Source organism: Anser anser, assembly GCF_964211835.1.
Source record: "Anser anser genome assembly, chromosome: 7".
In the NCBI taxonomy this organism is placed as follows: domain Eukaryota; kingdom Metazoa; phylum Chordata; class Aves; order Anseriformes; family Anatidae; genus Anser; species Anser anser.
Genome location: NC_139727.1, coordinates 36,305,836 through 36,326,294, shown reverse-complemented (window position 1 = coordinate 36,326,294; position 20,459 = coordinate 36,305,836). Strand labels below are relative to the sequence as shown.

Here is a 20,459-nt window from a genome sequence, read left to right as displayed (position 1 = left end):
GGCTGGGGCTGTTGGCATTGCTGGGAAGTCATTAGATCTCCCTCATCTCAGCTGGCCTCCTTCCTTCCTCCCTTTTAAGGCCTGAGTCTCCTATACATGGGAAAAGTAGAAAGTTCAGGGAAGATTTAAATATAAGGAAGCTTTTATCTGGGAATTAGTGTTTGAATTTGAGAATATCTGTTGAAAGCAAATCTCCTGCAAAGTTGCTTTATAGTATGAACTTACTCTATTTTCATATATGTAAATTGAAGTAGCCTTTAAAAAGTATTGGTACAGGAAAATAATCCTAAAATAATTCATATCCTCAAATAATCCGTATCATCAAATAACCAATGCAAATTCAGAAAAAGAAGGAAGGGGGAAAATAAAAAGGGGAAGCCAACGTGGAAGATTATGATAGGAAAGGAAACAAGCCGTGAGGAATTTAAGGGCAAGAAGAGGTCTGAGCAATAAGCAGTGCTGAGATAAAGCTCTCTTCCCATTGCACCCATCCAGGAGTATACTGCCCTTCTGCCCAGTCATGAGACTCCTATAAAAGTATTAGATGCATGAAAATACCTGCATCTTCCCACAACAACAAGCTTAGTTTAGTTCTGTTATTTTTCTTACAGTCTGTGATGTAAACATGACCATAAAAAGGGAAATGTTTATTTTGTGTCATTTCTTCTGTTTCCACCCAAAGTAATTTTATTCTTTATACGTTTTTTTGGGTTTTTTTTGTTTTTTTTTACACATGCCAATGGCCTTACTTCCAACATTTTGACTTTGGCAAGAAGCAGCATAAGTCAATAAAAAAGAACTCCAAGTGTCATGCACAATAAAGACTTGGATACAGTTTCAACAAATGATTGTAAAATAAAATTTACTGAAAAGCAGGCAAAGAACTCATATCTAGAAATCGAGTCTCTGCTTGTAAAAGTCAGAGGTTAAATTCTTTCTAAAAAAAAAAAAAAAGCTCTCACATGCATCTCTCTGGCATGTCCCATCCTTGCTTAAATATTTGAGAGGGGGAAAGTAATTAGGACAGGCAAGAGCATTCCTGTGGACATATGTTAAAAATCTACAGCACAAAAATTGGATTACTTCACTGTTTAAAATGACACTTCTAATTTTTACTTATCAAGTGTTATGAGTTATAATGCAACTTTTTAAAGGTAGAAGGAAAAGTAAAATAACAGCAACAAGAAACACATCCCCGGGTGTATTTATTTTACTTTGCAATTCAAGTCAGTCCAATTGCACTGCAGGGCATTCAGTTTATGTAATATGAAAGTCTGAAAACTACACCCGAGATTATTTTGGGATCATGTTTACTGATATATATATAACATAGACGATTGATTTATTTGCATGTTTTGAGGTTTTATGTTTTGCTGAGCTTGTGCCTAAATTCTGACTTCTTCGGGCTTTCAAAAATCATATTCAAAGCAAAGCAAGAGAAACATCTTTACCTAACTTCCATTTTTTAAATGTGAAGACTAAATCTAAATCCAAGCATTGACATTTATATGGTCAAAATACAAGTTTCTCTATTTCCTTCCACAGGCCCAGGAAACAGATCTGTATCTACTCTTCAGAGAGACGCAGGAGTTCATAACCCAATATTTAGTGGCCAATGTAATAGATGTGCTTAATTATACAGTGCCTGGTCTGAAGAGATGACATATTCGGGCATTCTCATACTGTTTTCCTTCACTGGGGATTGGGAGCCAACTGCCACCAGTTCCTTCAGCAGCACTGTGAATACTGGCCTCGCTGCAGAGCTGGGTACTCGATGAACAGCCGGAGCACAGCAGGCGTTTCCTGCTATGTCCCAGTGCAACTGATAGCACAGTCATAGATGGCATTTCATATGTGCCCTCCGAGGGCTCGTTCTGTTGACTGCCAATGGCAATTTTGTGCCTGAACCCCTCTGAGGCTTCTCAAAAGCCTCCCCTGGCCCAGAATAGAAATGCCTTTCCCGAAGCTGTGTGAGCACTGGCGTCGCTTGCCTTTTATCTCCCGCTCAGCCTGCGGAGTGAATATCCCGATCATCCGCTCCTGGTGGGCAGCCCAGGGGTTTGCTGCTCTGCTTTGCTTCCTGCCTGAGAGCCCTGACGGGGGAGTGCACACCGGGATGGGACGCAGCCTTTCTCCATGAGTGACTCACGTCATGGTCCCGGAGGCTGCTCGAACACCTCTGTACCTCGCGTGTGAGCGAGGAAGGGGCTGCAGGAGGGTGGTGGACGGTGGGGCTGTGCAGAGGCAGCAGCAGACCCGGGGCTGCGGGCTCCCATGGGTGCATCCCGTGGTAAGGGCAGCTGTGGTGGGCACAGGCTCTCCAGGCTCCACAGGCTCTCCCAGCCACACTGCTGGAGTCGTGGTAAGGGTCTCGTGCAGCCCAGGGGAGCCCTGGCTCCGTTTCATGCCGGGGGCTGGAGAAGGGGCCGCACGGTGCAGGGGAGTGTGCCTGTAATTGCCAAGCAGGCTGGTGCTTGCCTGACTGCCACCAGGCCTTACAGCTGTCCCGTCTGCACCCGAGCACCCCTCACAGATTTGAGTGGGAAAATTATATCCTTGTTTTCTGGTTTTAGGCAATTCACTGTCTGTGCCATCTGTCATTTAGACAAGGGGCAATCCTGTGATGCCTAAGCCTGCCCGAGCAGGGAGCAGAAGCTTGTCCATTCATTTTGAAGACTACAAAAGGAAATATTTCCACAACCAGCACTCAACAAAAACTTAAGACTGATTTATTTTTCTTTTTCCAATCAAAATTCCCTTTAGAGTTATCTCACAATCAAATGGGATCTACCTACAGTCCCTGATGGGGCTCATTTTGCTCCATCATGGTAGAAGATCTCCAAGGGCTGGGATCATTTTCCAAGTTAGATTTAACATCGCTAAAAATACATAACTTCACTAAATGGATAACTAAGGATACATTTGGATATAGGTAGCTGAATCAAGAGGTGTAATATTAAGGATTCTGCTTTAATAGAGGGAGGAAAAGAGAAATACTACAGAGTGGGACAAAGACGATAGTAAGAAAGGAAGAGCCCTAATCATAAAAAATCTCCTGTAGTATTTTTTTACAAAATGAGCATCTCCCAGATTTTGCATGCTCACAGCTAGGGTACGATCATTTCTATCTGTGGTTTAAAAATCTGAAAATTTGTTGCTTTCCAAATAGATAATTTAGCATAAATGCAAGTATCTGGTATGAAAATATAAGCCCTAATTCATAATTCCATCTCTTTTTTTCTTGTAAAATAGGCGTTATGAAATGCTCTAAATGGTGAAGGGGAAGCCTACCTATGTACATTAGCTTTCATCTCCCGTAAACCAAAGAAACAGAAATATGTGGTGTAGGACCTCACAAAAGAAACAGATTTTCTGTCTGAATTACTGAAAACAGAATGTGTCATTCAACGGGATCAATACTCTCTATGAAGTCCACTCAGACCATGGTCCTGCAGTCCTTTCTCATATTAGCTTGTTCAATGGAGTCACTAGAAAGAAAGAAATGCATTTTAAATTACTCTGGGAGGTATGGGCATGGAACAGATCCTCACAAAGAATCAAATATACAAAAACAGAGCTAAACTTTTGCCATAACACTGATATCAAAAGTGGCCATTAAAGAGCTAGATTTTTGACACCTGTCGTACTATCATAAATAAATAAATCCTTGGCTGAGGAAAGCTACTGAACTGCAGACAGAGCTAGAAAAATTATGGAACCTAGCCTGATTTTCATCTTACTAATTTTATACCAATCTACAAAGTGGCAGAATGATTGATGCCATTTGTTTTTGACTGATGCCATTTTAGCTCCAGGAATAATAAAGTAAAAATGTTTCTATGTTGTAGAAAAATTTGCTTAGTTGTGATATCAGCACTGTTTCCCTAATGGCAAAAGAAATATAACCATTAAAAATAATTACAAATGTAAAAGAAACTCCACGATCTAAATTACCAGATGCACTCTGTTACCTGCAGAAGGAAGAACTGGGTGTGTTATGTATTGTGCTCAAGGCTAACTAAATTCCTTAGCTTCAGATACTTTGGCATTAATTACCTGTAATTATTTTTGTCCTTTCATTGAGATTTATGTTGTTCTGAATCATCCTTTAAAACCTAATTAAACCAGCCATTTCCTTTTCTCTTAGACTCATTCATTGCTGGATTTTTGCTCATTTTTCCATATTTGGTTATTAACCAGACTATATTAATCACAGATTTCAGCTCTTGCTGTGCCCCTTCATTGCTCAGGCTAAAAAAGCTGTGGCTCTTCACAGCTCCAGGTCCTGAGCTTTAGGTCTGATAATAGAAGCCCAGGCTTACAGCTCTGTAGTATCCTTAGGTCAGTGCTAATGTGGGAACAGAAATGCTGGCCATTGTATTTGCAGGATTAATACTAATTAATAACTGTCATCGTTGTAAAGGGAAGTTTGACTGCACAGAAATGGATCCTTTATTTCTCTCTGTCATTTTGCATATGTGTATGTATAAATAAAAAGATATATTTTTAATTAATTCCTATGCTTCACCCTCAATAATAAGAGATGACTTTCTTTGAGTTCCTTTATCTGCCATGGTAGCGGTACTTTCAAACTGCAGTGTACTTATTCACTTCTGCCAATGAATCTGTAGATACACCACCAAAACTGAAGGAGCTGCACCTGCATAAAACTGGTTTCAGCACTGCATTCATCTGCAGTGTAGTTAGAAGTGCACCCCTTTTCTGAACCAAATATTTGTTTTACATGGATGTGAGCAAGGTCACTGCAACATCTTCTGAGGTCCCAGGCTGGAGTTTATCATCACTCTTTTTAATTCCTCTTATAAAATCCCAGAAAACTGGGGAGTAATAAGAACTCTCTAAGCCACAAGAAGAGAAAAAGCTCTTGTAAAACAAGAGTAAACATAAATGTTCAGAGTCCAGGATTTGGTCTTATTAAAAAGCACAACAGGGGCACACACACAGACAGATAATTGTAATGCCTTCGGGTTCTCGATATTTTGGAATGTGAGAGTAATTGCCTCCTAAATTAAAGTCCTCCTCATAATCATGAAATGCTTTGATAACTTTAAGGCATGCTCCTCAATATTTTTTAATATGCTCTTAAATTGAAACACCTCTTACACCAGAATTGTGTAGTGTACACAAATTGCTGATCCTGGCCTACAGCTTCGGTGTGTCAGTGTGCAGTGTGTCCGTCATCCCCATGTAACTGAGCCCACTCCCACATCACGATGCCCTTTTCCACCCCTGTTCTATGCATATGCAAAACGTCTTTTAATTCTCAGCAACCCCTCAGCATATGCAGTTTTAGTTCTAAATTCTGCCCAAAGGAACAACGGGATGCTCTCTGAGGAGCTGAGTGAAGGCATGGCTAAAGAAAAACTTTCTAGTGCTATCATAGCAGCATTGGGTACATGGAATCCAGCAGGAATATACGTGGAATAGATACTTTTATTTATTTTTTTTCTTTTTTATCACCCAAGAAGGGGAGCACAAGTAGATTATTTAAAAGAAAAAAAAAACCAAAAACATTTTGCAGAATAAAGCAGGTTGTCTTCCATTTAAATGCATTTGCAATTCTGGTAACTGGCTTATATATGTATGTGTGGGAGCATAAAACATTTAGTGGAGCTTTCTGACAGTTAATATCTAAGGAGAAGTGACGTGCCACTTTTAGCAGCTTGCACTGAAATGTTATAAAGCTCTTCACAGATATATTTTTAACAATGTGAAAATACACTAATTCTCTTAATTGCTTGAAATGTTGGCTGTTAAAGTAATTGGTAGGTAAATTGTTTTAGATGGAAGTCAATGTCTTGCAGCCAAACCACCAGATTCTAGAGGCAAATAACAAAATTCAGTACTAAGAGTAATGGCTTGCGTCACATAAAATAACATTCACATAAGCAGGAATAAGAGGTTTTATGTTGCTTGTGTATTTCGAATTATTAGAAACTACCAGATTGTGTGCAGGAAGGGAGTGCAGCTTTACAGAGGATGATAAGAGAATGTCTGCTGTAGCCCCAAACCTCCATATATTCTGAAGTCTGAACTTGTTCCAAATTTCCAGTCCTGTTTAGTTTATCTTTTGCTGCTCAGTAGATGGGAGTTGTCATGGGGTAATTCCCCAGGGTCACTGGAGTTACACCAGGGATCACTTTCTCCCATTAAGTGTCAGCATTGTTGACTACCAGACATAGTAAATTAATGCAGGGGTGCAAACTACAACGCTGAGCCATCATCTTCTCCTCAGTGCACACTTATTCCTGGGAAGTTGTGATGCAGCCCTGAACTATGCATAGTTCATGCGTAAAAATGAATGGAGTGAGCAGTGAACTGTCATAAGGAAATAGGCAACGTCATTTTTACTAGAGTTTTACTCCCAAAATTCCTTGAGTATTCTTTAAAAAAAGATAAAAAAAGTGCATTAGAGTTGTTAGGTGGCAGTGCAGCTCTCATGAAACACAAAGGGATGAGAACTCCGCATCGTGAGCCAGGTGCTGAAGTGACAGAATCAATATTCAGTGGATTAACATCTCTTTACACCAGGTGAGAATTTAGACCAAGGCTGTAAGCTAAACAGTGCAGACCGAATATGAAATGAGTTTTCTGCAGATACTACGGCTGGAGGGAATGCATAGCTGGTTTGCTAGTGTTAACCCTAACTGCTGCATTTTTTTTCTTCAGATTGGATTGGCTGCAAGAATGGGGTCAGCTCAGCCTTCCGGTAGAATCTTAATTACAATTTCTTTTGTACCTGCTGACATGGAATCTGATGGGTAATGATAGTTTATAGAAATATTTGAATGTTTTATTTACAGCTAGTAACTTGCTATCAGTGCAACGTCTAGAAGTTACAGGGATCTGAAACATGAATACATTCATTTTTCCTGGTGCATGTCCAAACAAGAAAAAAAAAAAAAAAAGACAATATAATGACACTGATGAGTGAAGGAGGGGATAAACTGTAAATATACCTCAGTAACGTGTCCCCCTGTCGGATTGCCTAGAGAACCAGCAAAAGTTCCTTCATGCCCAGATATCCAGTGAAGTTTTCCTTTATTTGGCTCAGACCCTGAACTGCATGAGGGCTCACCTTCCAAAACAAGGTGTGTGTAGCCACAGTTTTATCACTCGTTAGAAGTGTTCCCTTTCCCCTGTCCACTTTCTATGCTTTAAAAGGTGGACATATCTTATTTTCTTAGACTACATTATCAGCTAGAGATCTAAAACTCTCTTTCCCAATGACACGTTACACACATAAGACATGATTCATTTAGCCGGCTTTCAATTAGCTTAAAGTTAAGCTAAGCCAGCCTAAGCCTAAGCCAATCCCTTAGCTTCTTTGTATAACAGATAAAAGGGCAAAGGCACTTCCAGAAAGAGATTTTCTCCATCTATCTTTGAACTGATGGACATATGTTTCTCTATGATTGCAGTCAATAGGTTTGGAGGCTTAACTATTATAAAGCAAAAATGAGATTTTACTCCAAAAGTAGTTTTGATTAAGACAAGTGGAAATAGTAGAGGAAAAATATAAATAATAGAGTTGTAGACAACAGCTAAAGCTTACTAAACACAGCTCCAAAGCTCCAGTGCTGGTTGGGGATAGTTTTCTTTTACTGAGACAAACCTCACAAGTCATAAGCTATTTATTTCATCCTGTTAGAAGGATACAATATATGTGTGCTGCATGTCCATATTAACAAGACAAGTAACTGCTTTTCAAGACAAAGTCACTGAAAAAAAATATTTTCTCCTCCTTCCTGCTTGCCCACACATGAGTTTAAGCATTTGGGTTTTGTTTTTTTCCTGTCACAAGTGAAGGCATCACTAAAGAAAGCAAGTCATTTCTTCTGCCTTAGGATTTAGCAGCCTGTGCCTCACAAATAAAGAAAGCTGATCTTGGGCTGCTAGAAAGTTCCCATTAAAAAAAAAAAAAAGACATTCACAGAAATATAGGACTGGATCAGGGATTTATTGATTTTATCACACTGTTCCTGCAGAAGCATAACAGCTGCTTCAGAGAAAAGTACAGGAAGCCTTACAGAAGGCAATTATGAAATAACTTGCTGACAGGAAAAATTCTTACTAGCCCCCATTAATTAGAGGTTATCTTATGTCCTAGAAGCATGAAGACTTACATCCTTTCCCAAAAGATTGTCATGCTATTTATCATTTTTGATCTTCACTGTTTTTTAAACTGCATCTTAAAACATATTTCTCAGCTCAGCTTTCAAGACTTAATGGCACAAAATGAACAGCGTTTATTTACATTGAAGATATAAACTCTTTCGTGTAAATCATACCAAATTCTTCATTATATCACAAATTATTGCTAAGGATAGCAAGATTGAGTCTTCTGGCACCAAAAAATAAGCAGAGCTTTGAGGATTTCCCTCATAAATTCAACAGAATATAATCACATTTTGTAACAATGAATTATAACAAACAGGATGACTTTTTCTACTTAAAAAGTGTGCTATTAATTATTAACTGGATCAAACTTCTCTCCACTTACGTGGTCTTACGACAAACATATTTGGGAAATTTCCATCTCTGTATTCACGCCTGTTCCTCTCTGGCATACAGCATTAGGGAACACACTCAGGCTTATGTTTGACAAGCAGAAATATAAACTAGACAATTGTAGCCCTCAAGCTGGAGATAGCAGACATGTAATGCTGGTGAGAAAATCCCAGCTGGGCTGCCTTACGATGTTTAAATATATCTGCATGTCACCCTAGGCAATTAGAACTGGCTTGCTGTTTCTCCCAGTCGTCACCAAGTCTCCTACTGCTTTTACAACCGATCTCTAAAGTAGCACAGCAGCCTACAGGGCCAGTCACGGTGTAGCCCAAGAAGTAGGGCACTAGTGTTACTATAGCTGTGTTCCTATGTCATTGATGACAGAATGTGAGAAGCTGAGATCAGGTACCGGCTTTTGCCAAAAGCAGGCAGTGGCTGGGCAGCGCTCCCAGTTCAGTTTTGTACTTGGTTGGCCATCTGACTTCCAGGTAAAGGGGTGAGGAAAGGGTCCCAGAGGTTGACTGTGCTTATCCTAAACTCTCTTCATCTCCCCCAGAGGCTGACTGTGCTCCTCCTAATCTCTCTTCATCTCCCCCTAAATAAGAAATTTAAATTTCCCTTTCTCCTAAAGGGGGACATGAAGGGTGATTAGGAGCAGTAGTCATACTCAAGGTGGATGATGTTTCCATTGGTTTTGTTCTCAGTTTTGGGGTAGTGATATTCAACGTTACCCTTGCTGCTGTGATCCACGTGCAATGGTAGCATGCTGCCTGTTGTGTCAGCTGGGAAGGGAGAAGTCCCAGCCTGCCTCTGCAGGGAATGAGCCCCTGGGTCTGCCTCAAGCCTGCCTCGACCAAGATGCCACAAAGCAGGTCTACTTTTCCCTTAGGAGACCTCTTGTATCACACAGGGTCTGATCCAATCTTGTGTGCCTTGAAAGCTGTCAGACTGTCTGTGGCGCAAATCAAAGAGCCGTTTTACATTTCTTGTCATGTATATCAGAGATTGCCTTTTCAAAGCATACAAATATTGCCTTTGTTTCTGTGACAGACACTGTTCTGCCCACACCTCTCAACACTCCTGGTGTGGTTTCTGTGATTTTTTTTTTTTTCCTGCTGGAACTTCCTGCCACATCTGTTACTAAACAGAAACCCAAAAGGAAATCAGCTTTCACCTGTCAACTGCCATGTGCCAATGACCTCCCCCTTTCCATCACTTTCCATTAATGTCTTTCATCATTTCAAGGTCTTTTACATATTTAGTTCTTTTTCTGTCTGCTCCTTTGGGAAGTCCCATTTTCCTTTTTAGCTGCAGCTCCTTTGTTTGTCACGTTTACTGCATCAGCCCTACACAGAATGCCGGCTCCTCTTTGTCCTTGGGAAATGCATCCTTTGGCCTCAGGAAGAGTCTCCCCAGCTGTGTTCCAGCGGTGGCCTTCCTATGAGGACAGGCGCCTTTGGCATCTACCACTGCTTACCAGCCCTTCTCTGCAGCACTTTGGTTTGTGCAACAGCTGTTTGGCTCGCAGTGCTCAACAGTTTTCTCCACCCTTCTGACCCAGTGCTGCAAAACAGCCCTGACTTGTAAAAAAACAGATGGATGGAGTAGAGATGTTTTTTTTTTGGTGTGTGTGACTCCAAAGACCCAGAATTCAAGCAGATTTGGCAGATATTTTATACTCTTGCAGCAAGAAAAATCCCTAAATGCATAGGCAGAGTATTTCAGATGGAAGAAGCTTAACCAGAAATTGTGCGCACTCATTGCACAACAGTTGTTCCACATTACACAGCTCAGTTTTACATACTTCCCAAAACTTCCCAGTGTAAATAGACTCTAAGTCTATAGTACTTACGAGCATGGAAACACATAGCACTTAAAAACAGCCAATGCAACTACGATAAATATACAAAGAATTAAGTAACTGCATGCCATCAGAGGCCAACTACTAATGGGGAAGATCAATAGTACTTGAATCTATGAATCATTCAAATTTGATTCTTCTCAAACTTACCTCAGATTGCTATTATTATTATCAGAACTCAGTGAAGTTCTAATTTCATTTGGGTAACGTATTTTTACATACTAAAAGTACAGGAAGAAATCTTGCCGCACAGAACTTGGTACAAGATTAGCCATTGACTTCAGTAGGACCAAACATTTACACAGGGATTTTTTTTTCTCTTCTGGCCTCCTCAGCCTAGGGCTTAATAAAATATTGAGAAGCTCAGAAGATACCAACTTTATTTCCAGCATCTCTGAAGGGTCAGTCTCATGGGAATTTGGAAGCTTGAGATTTCTGGGCGCAGAGTTTTCAGGGGGCTGCCACCAAACTGCTCGCAGCAACATCAGAGTACTTTTGCAAAGACTTTCTTTGGAGGTTTTTGAAAGAGTCTTCTTACTAAATGCTCTGTTAGGTACTTTCCAGAGGAATCTTTATGTTCATGAACTGACTTGGAAAACATTTCGTAGCTTCAGTATTCGTTTCCAGCGAGGTTCTGCCTAGCTCATTTTGGTTTCCATGAAATACAAAAAGCTCATGTGACTGGCCCAGGGTGACTCAGATCCTCAGCTGGTGTTAGATGCCGGCAGCCTCCTGGCACTCAGACCTCCCATCTGACCACATAACTGCATATCCTCATCAGTATAAGGCGCTCTGAACTTTTCTCCTTTGTTCGATTTTCTGCATGCATGGACCATGGTTGTTGTGCCTTACATCTTATGTTATGGTAATGCACATATCCGCATGTTCCAGCTCTGCTTCTTTCTTTGTTGTTTTCTCTCTGGGTCAAACCTGCTCCTCTTTAAATTCAACTAAATCTTTTTCTTTATGCAAAAACAAAACAAAACAAAACAAAAAAAAAAACACACAAGATTTGTCCCAATGCACATTCTTTGTTTTATTGATCAGTTAATTAGGATATATAATATTATTCTTTATATATTCATCCCCTTTATATATCCACCCCCCCAAATTACATGCTTTAACAGTGTCAGGCACTGGTTTTGTGAGGACACAAAAAGGACTTTTTATTATTTTAGCCACCATCTCAGTAGAGCACTTTCAACTGACCCTTGCCAACTTCCATCCAGAAAGTTTACTTCTGCATAGTTAAATATATAAACACGCACCCACACACTTATCTCCGTGCTCATATACATCCACACAAATAAACATTTCCAAACATTTCTGGGTGAGTCGCTGTCTCTGAGAAACAGGCATATGGACAACACGGAGCGCCATATGCTCCCCAGAGAATGTGGGAGCCAGTAAGTGACAGCATTGACTCCCAAACGCTCTGCAGAAACTGCCACAAGGACAACAACAATCTATAGTAGAGATAATTTACAGGGTAGCAATATGCTTATATCTGTCTGTGAAACCTCAGTTATAGCCAGCTTAGTTTTTGACATACACAGCAGAAAGATATATTTCTGAGAATCATTTTTGGTTCAAGTAAATAAGAAATTCCTATTTTTGGTACCACCACATGGGTGGCATTTTTTATTTTGAATCATTGAGACCCACAAGAGGTGCCTCGAAGAATAATGATGAGGGAGCTAGAGTGTTAATAAGCTTCCATTTTTACATTTTATAAACGTAAAACTTCTGGGAGGCATGTTCTCTCTCATTTTTCAACATGCTGTCAATTGCACATAAATAGATGAACTGAAATGCTCAGGATCTGGTTTCTACAGGTACTTCACTCCCAAGACAGTGTGAGCGGCTAGATTCTGAGCAGCATTAGAGTCTTGCATTTAGCAAAGCCAAACACTAAAGCTTGGACAAGCAGCTTCTCAGGTCCTTCCCAGTGTCCCAAAGAGAAACACCATCTGTAGAAGTTAACAGTGATTTTCTGACCATCTGACTAACTTCTCTTTATGGATACTAGTTCCCTCTGATTATCCTCCAAGGAGTGTATGCACCTAAATCTCCTTGATGTTAGGCGCTAAAGAACTCAGATCGCTTTTTCTATCTTTTTTTTTTTTTTTAATGTTTTTCTATCTTTTTCTTAATCACTTTTCCTAATGTCATGGTTTTGTTTTCCAGGTCTCTGCCTTTCTCTCCCTTCAAGTACACAGAAAGCTGACCACTGTCGGATGCTCACGCAGCTTCAGCAGGGTGGCTGGAGAAGAATTACAACCCAGAGGAACCTCGAGCATGGTGGTTGGCCACAGTACTGGAAGCTCAATATATGGTTTTTCTCATCTACCTTGACAAGAAGAGCTCCTTTTTCCTAGGATAATACTCTCTCTCTCTCTCTCTATATATATATATATATTTTAGTAACAATCTGACTTATCTTTCCGACTAGCTTTTGAAAGAGAGTGGCCATCACTACGCTTTCCTCTGAGCAGAGTAACGTATCAGCATGTGTTAGATGTAATCTGGGAACGCTTCCCTCCTGGAGGCCTCACGGGGTGAAGTGGGGAATGTCGACCTTCAGAGCCTCGGTGGAGCAGACGACATGCCTGGCTGCTCGGCTGGGCCAGGGCTGAGGCAATCCTGGGTTTGCAAAAGGGTCCAAAACCAGAGGAAACTTTTAAAATCAAAAAGTGACAGCACGTGTAGTTCAGAGGCCTCTGAGGTGAGGCAATAAATGATGAGTGGTTTCCATGATCTCACCTTTTGACTTAGCAGCCCTATTTAGTCTTTGACTGTTTACATGGAGCTAGGCCTTAGAAACTTGCTCAACACGAGGAAAGAAGTGTTTGCCCTGGATAAGAACAGGCCTCTTACATCTTTTAATGATTTTGGGGCTCTCTCTAAACTTACAGTCCTCTGTTTTTTCCAGTAGACTATATCTGCAAAAGGGTATCTTGGTAACACCACTAGCCCTGAAGCCTACAAACGAAAGGATATTTACCCTTTAACAACTTACGTCACAGCTTTAAGAGATGCTACTTTACTGACTGTAGACACAAGTTTGCTCATTAGGAGGGGTTTCCCTAAGCAGTGAACAAGAAGGATGAACATTTTTAGTATTTTTGCTAAAATTTCCAAGTAATCCTTCTGAACAGCAAATACTACAAGTGTTGCTGGAACAAGTGTGGTGGAAACTCTGAATCTGGATTTTTTACATGCATAGCAGTGACTTACTGTTTTAGATACCCCTAAAAACCAAGTAAAATTTGCAGTTGTCTAATTTTTCTAGGTTTTGGGGCTTCTGCCAGTGAAGTTTCCAAACTGCCTACAACCCTACTCCTGTACATACGGAAACAGCTTTAACATCATGAAGAAGCCTGGTACCTACCTCAGCCTGCAGTCATAGCAGGGTTCAGAGTATTCCCTGCCTGTCAGCCATGTGTAGATTTCCTCAGACTTCTCCAGTCTTACAGAAACTACTTTCACTTGCAATCAAACATAAAAACAGGCCAGCTGAAAGAAGGATGTCACACTGTCATTTCAGATGAAAACACTAGCACGTCCATCAGGAATGTAGTGCCTCAAATTCCTAAATAAAACAAAACCAAATAAATAATAACAATAGCAAAGCCAGGACACCTAAATTCCAAGGCAGTGATTCAAAATGTGTATTTCAGCCATTTCCCATAGGCCACTGATTAAAGTAATGTAAATTTACCTGTAATGTAAAACCCCAGGAACATTTCTTTCCTTTGGTCGAGGTGACTCAACACTGACCTCCCACAGTCATGCTCTAGCCCTAACCACTGAAATGTATGGTTTTCTGAAGTGGGGAATTTCTCACGTTAAAAGTATTTTGCTTTGCATGGAACAACGAAATAGTCTTTGGGCAAGTGAGAGTATCTGAACAGGATTCGTTAGCATATGTTTAAAGATATTATTCTTCCTCAGGGTCGTGGTTGGCAGTCCCACATGGCACAAACTAGCAAGTAGGGTGCAGGTGCTACAAACAGAGGAAGGTGAAGAAAGGGGCTTTTCTGTTTCTTGAGCAAGAACTTGAACCACAAGCTCCATACATTTTTTTTTTTTTTAATTGGTTGATTAAGAAAGCCCACTTGGAAAAAGCTGGGAGTAAGTGAGCTGCACCAACAATCTCATGAGAAGAGAATTTGCTCTGGCTTCAACTGTGTATGGGGGCACCTGATCCCCAGCCCTCTTGCAGTACGATGTGGCTCACCAGCCTTCAGTCCACGTATCCAAGTGCTTCCTACCAACTGCATGGATCATTTTGCCTCTTTAGTTCCAGCAGCTACCAGCAGTGTCTTATTTCCATTGCAGCCTATGCACTGGCTCTACCCTGTTGTGTCCTCTCTCTGTCACCTCTCTGGTCATCTCTGATACTATCCTGGTGTGACAGCATCTCACAACTGCACATCTCAGGAAACTGTTTACCTCATTAGCACTTATTTGATGAGAGTCTCATCTTGTTCCTGGGAGTCTATGACAACTTACAGGCCTCTCAGTTATCCCTTAGGAGCTACACATTTTCCACAGGCTGCTAGCTGAAGAGCCCTGCCTGTGTAGCAATGCAAATGATGAATCCTTTTTGTAATGAAAGTTGCCATAAATTCCATACCAAGTGTAGTGTTCATATGTATTAGGCACAGTCTGAGCACATCTAACTAACCAGGCACATATGCTGGTTGTTGTCTTAATTTCTGAACCTCAAATGGGTTGAAGAATATAGACATGCTTGGTTTGCTCTGCTCAGGTAGATAGGATGCACAGGAGCAGGGCACTGAAGGCTAGTTTTCTAGCAAAAATAATTTCTTCAGGCCTCAGTGGTGACCAAATGGACCACATGTCCTTTTTTTTTTTTTTTTTTTTTTTTTTCTTTTCCTTTTTTTCGTGGATGATTTTTGAACCTTCATGACTAATACCTCCCAAGTTTACTTGCAGGCTCTTTAGTCATATTTGGATACTGCTCTCACACCTGACTGTCTGTGATTTTAAGTGAATGTCAAGGTACTGTTAAAAGTTGACCTAAAAAAATAGATGCTCAAGTCTTTCCAAGCACATTTGTGCTATGCTCACCACCCTGTCTGATACTACTTGTCAGAGATTTTGTCCAAATCAACTCTTTGATTTCCTGTTTTTCTCAAAACTTTTAAACTATCCTCCTTCTTAACATACTTTGTTTACAAAGCCCTATGACAATCCTAAAGTATGGTGGAGCTAATCTAAAAATTCTCTTTTTAACGTGACTTTTCTTGCCTGAGCTCCCATGTGCAGTTGCCCACACATTTGCTAATGTGAGCTGATGCTTTGCAAATATCTTTGAGGGGAAGGTCAGTTCTTTGTACCAAAAGTTTGCAAGTCAAGCTGCATTGAAAGGCCTCTTTAACCTCAACCTTAAGCATCCTAAGCATATCATTAGGAAGATTATCAAGGCCTCTGGGACACAACTGGATTTCCTTATGTACCGAAAGGCCTGGCAGATCAAAGGAAGCATTACTTCAAATAGCTTGTGGCTTATCTAGTGCTTGCCCTAGCACCACTGACCTCTCAATCATCATATTTTTTTCCCAGTAGGAATTGCTTTTAAGGACAACAGTTTTTACTCCGAGAAGCTTGTTTTGACCTTTTTGGCTTTCCCAATATTCCTTATTAAAATGTGCAATTAAAAGAAGTCCCACACTCAATACTTGGTAACTAAAATGTGTTTAAAATAAGAAAACAATTGCAAGTCATAATAACTTCTTGTTTTTGCTAACGAAGTGACAGAATATGAGCAAAGTCTTGTTTGTTGTTTATAGATTTCTCTTGTACTTGGCAGAAAGTCTTCATGCACACTGAGGTCAGTGATATTTGACCTTCTTTGGCATTATCCAACTGAGATGTGAATGACTAAAGAGGGCTAAAAGGTTAGTCCCTGTTCTGCAGTTGCATCCGTGTGTGGGTGTGCATGAACCTTTACACCCACAAAGAGGCTGAGAGATGTCAGCTAAGTTTTTTCCAGCTGCAAGGCCCACCCACATGGATTGATTGCAGGAATAGGTGCTAATAAACTGATTCATGAGCCTGCTTTTTATAAAACTATATTATTCATCAGCTTAGAGTATTAATCACTTTGTTCTATATTTAAATTTCCTTCAGGGGCTTGTTATTTATTCTGTAGGTGTGTTTTAACATGCTTTAACATGAAATTCACTTTAATTTAATCAGCCCTAAAATATTTTCAGGTTCATTACTTACACTTAAAGCTGACTGGAGATACATATGCAATAACCAAGGAACATGTTTTTGTAAATAAGATTTTTGACCTTTACCTTTTAAAATTACAGAGCTGGCAACTCCTTCCTAAATGACTCATTTAGAGAACTAGAAATCAGGTACATAACTGTTATTCCAACATATCTATTTCAGTTGAGCATCAGCTGCCACTTCCATTGTAAGTCTCATTTTCATGCCTATATAATTTGATGTGTTCAATTATATGGAGCTTAAACTTTACTTAGTACTCTTGACTTAACAAATAAGCATGGCAATTCAAAGTTAAACTACTAAGTACTCATGACTGGTTCAAAAAGTGTCATTTAACAATAAAGGGATAAGACTTATGCACTAAGGTTTTCATGCAGATGGTGAAAAGGAACATGATAAAATAATGTTTTAGGTAGGTTCAGTTTGAATTAAATGACTGTGACATTTTAACTGCATTTTAACCTAAGTATTTTGTTACTTTCATTCTCTCTCTCTCTCTTTTTTTTTTTTTAAATTAATTTCCAGACACCACACCATTCCAACAGCTGGAATATGTATCATCTACCAGATATCATCAGTCTCTCATCCTTAGACAGAGTTGGTATGCAAACAGTCTAATTAGCTGCAATTAAAATCAGTATCAAAGAAAACACACAGTTTTTATATAGTGGTACAGAACCTTTTTAGTTAGACCCAGATACATTTTAAAAAATATGAGCAATGTAATCTTAAATTATGTCTCATTTAAGTCAACAGTAGCTGTCTTCTAGCACTGACTTTAGCAGACAGAAATGTACCCTTTGTACTCCACTGTCATGTGGCTGTTGAATTCATCAGAACTCCAGTGACATAAAAACTTAGAAAGAAAGTTATCAAAACCTATTGTTTTCAAGTAGATAAAATCAAGCTATTAGTATCAACTAGTATTTGTGCATGAAGGGAAAAAATAGTTACCACGTGAGAACTCTATTTGTCCCAGTTCTCAGAGGCACAAATCAGAATTCAGACTGACGTACCTGTGAGGTCTGTGTGTATAAAGGCAGATGAGATTATCAGACAATCTGAATGCAGAACCTGTTTTTGTTTGTTTGTTTGTTTTTGTTTGCTTGTTGTTTGTTTGTTTGTTTTTGTTATTTTTATTCTTTTTGTTGCCATGCATGTTCACAGGGGACATCATACCATGTATCAGCCCTGAGGCTTGCTGTCATATCATCCCATTCTGGATTTGGGACAGGATTCGTAATGCAGTACAAACGCACACAAAACCAATGGGAGAGCTTAAAAATGACTTCTGTACACATATAAATATATCTACTGTGAAACACTGTTTATACTCATCTTACATGTGTAGTTGTGATAGGTAGGCAAAGGCAGACAGCAGGATTGATCCTTTTTTTTAAGGGGATATGCACTTGTCAGCATAAGGCCAGTGGATCTGAGAATCACACCATCACTGGTCTAGAGCACTGGTCTGGAAGCTGAGGAGCAAGTTTAAGGCCATAAATCAAAAGATGCTACTTAGAAGTCACTAAAAGGCAAACTAGCTAGGAACAAATGAATGAATGAGTCTGGAGCAAAATCTAACATCTCTGAGCTAATCCCAGCCTTCACCCCAAATTTTCCGGAATACAAAACCTCATGCCTTCATCTGGTCCCGCAGCAATGGCGCTTTCCTCTTCTCCACCTCTCATTCTCCAGTGACAGTTCCCTCACCAGCTGCAGCAGTGCCAGGCTCATAGAGGCTAGGATAAGGACTGTGTGTGGGAGGGTCCATATAGCTCTGCTGGCTTACACCAGAAGCAAAGCAGGCACCCTTGATCCGATGGTACCACCTGATGTGACTACCTAGTGAGGAGGTATTTGAAGCCTGTGTGAGACTCGCTGAAGAAAAAGTTGCTTACAAAGATTCCACATGCTCCTCAAATGCAATCAACTAACTATAATGATATTGTGGAAAAGCCTAGGAATATGTAGTTGGTTCCTCTGCTCGCCTTTGAAGGAGACACGGCTGTTCAACATCAACAAGTAAACCGATAAGGGGCTTGGCACAGCAGCAGTCCAGAGCTCTCCGTCTTACTTTATTGCTGAGGAATTTCTTCACGTTGTTTCCGGGGGAGGGGCCTTTAAAAAGGGATGGATGTTGTTTGTTGGCTTCTTGTCCTCTAACGCTGTGGAGGGGAGAAATCCTTTCACTCGATGCACTGTGCTGGCAGCCAGGATGCTTAGGGCACTGTTAACGGTTTTGCCTCAGACTCCTGCCTGTGCTCAGGTGAGTTGTTTAGGCTCTCCGTGCATCCTTTATTCCACAGGATTAAAGGAGAGGCATAATATTTATCTACAAGACTATTTATTGTTAACTGTGATGTGCCAGAAACTATACTGGGCACCTTAGAGTACCGGAGGAGATGCGCGTGCTCAGCTGGGCACACCAAGCTGTGCTGCGCTGTGTAGGCCCCGTGGGACACCATCCAGATGCCACCACTGCAATAACTCAAGGAGCAAGGAGGGGTGCTCTGGGCAGAGACACCTGGGATGTGCCGTGCTCCAACCACTCACTCGGGTATTGCAAGTCGACAGAGAAGTTGAGAGATTGCTGTGTGCTTCCCCTGGGACAGGGCATTGGCCCTGGGGATTGGGGACATGGCACAGAGCCACCTTCACCCTTCTGTAAGCTGTGCTGATAGCACACAACACACTTGGCCTTCTAATACTGCGGCACCGTGACTTCTGATCTACCCACACCACGTCACCGGACACAGCGTTCGTGCCATTGATTCATCTGGCCCATTAGTTTAAAAAAACACTTGTGAGGAAAAAAGGATCACCAAACTGAAACTTACTTCCCCTCAGATCTGCAGAGGTGATTTGGTTCAATGCAAAATGCTTTTCCCATGAGTATTTCTTGAAGGTGAATCCTATTTTAATAGTTTAGTACAATACAAAAATAAAATAAAATAGAATAGAATAGAATAGAATAGAATAGAATAAAATAAAATAAAATAAAATAAAATAAAATAAAATAAATAAAATAAAATAAAATAAAATAAAATAAAATAAAATAAAATAAAATAAAATAAAATAAAATAGAAGGAAAAAAAAGATATCACTTTTCTCTTTATGTCCAAGATTAAATAAATACACAGTCAAAACCCAGGAAAACTTTGTCAGATAAGATTAATAAGTCCTATTTTATTTTTACTTTACTCATTTTGTCTACATCTTCAAACTACTGATGTTTTGGGCAGCACCTCTTGCCCTTGCAGGGCAGCCTGCTTTGTGCCCTACCAAGAATCCTGTACAGGCTCGGTGGCCACGAGGCCATCCATGTTGGTGTCCTCTGGGCTGGCTCCATGTCCTTTGAGACCTCCTCAAAGTGCAGTTTGTGTGGAGCAGTGGTGCTACACCACCGTGTCTGGGGGATTTGCCAAAAGGAGAGGGTAGGACTGCAAAGAACCCCCTCCTTGGCGCAGCGGGGGCACTGCAGCACTGATGTATTTGGGCTGGAGGGGGCAATTTCTGCCCCAGAAGGCTCCACAGATTGCTGCTCCTAATACTAATCCTACGCAGGCACTGGGGCTTTCTCTAAAGCCCTTGGGGCAGAGGGGGAAGGAGACGTGCTATGCTGGCACAGAGCTGATGAGGCTTCCTCCACAGCAGAGCGAAAAGCGCTGTGTAGTGGGCTCCAATCGTGTATCATTAGCATTCATAAAACTCATTTCCTGCTGGGAACAGCCACTGAGCACTGAAAAAAATCAAAATTTCACAGTAGATTGCCATGCAAGTTGAAATAAATCCCTGC

At 40.5% G+C, this 20,459-nt stretch overlaps 1 protein-coding gene and 1 long non-coding RNA gene across 8 annotated transcripts in view; both read left to right on the top strand.

Moving 5' to 3' along the window:
• LOC310902358 (uncharacterized protein) overlaps window positions 1–4,514 on the top strand; it is a 137,093-nt gene extending 132,579 nt beyond the window's left edge. For all 7 annotated transcript variants that reach the window (XR_014586663.1, XR_014586664.1, XR_014586665.1 and 4 more), the window contains one exon: window positions 1,546–4,514. Coding sequence is in view for 1 of the 7 variants with exons in the window: in XM_083843778.1 (XP_083699904.1) it covers window positions 1,546–1,634 (89 nt within the window). In the remaining 6 variants the exon portion in view is untranslated. The remainder of the gene's footprint in view (window positions 1–1,545) is intronic.
• Window positions 4,515–6,688: 2,174 nt separating this feature from the next.
• On the top strand, window positions 6,689–17,114 carry LOC310902634. Its single transcript, XR_014586858.1, has 2 exons — window positions 6,689–6,782; window positions 12,581–17,114. It is a non-coding gene; the product is annotated as an uncharacterized lncRNA (long non-coding RNA).
• The last annotated feature ends 3,345 nt before the right edge of the window (window positions 17,115–20,459 follow it).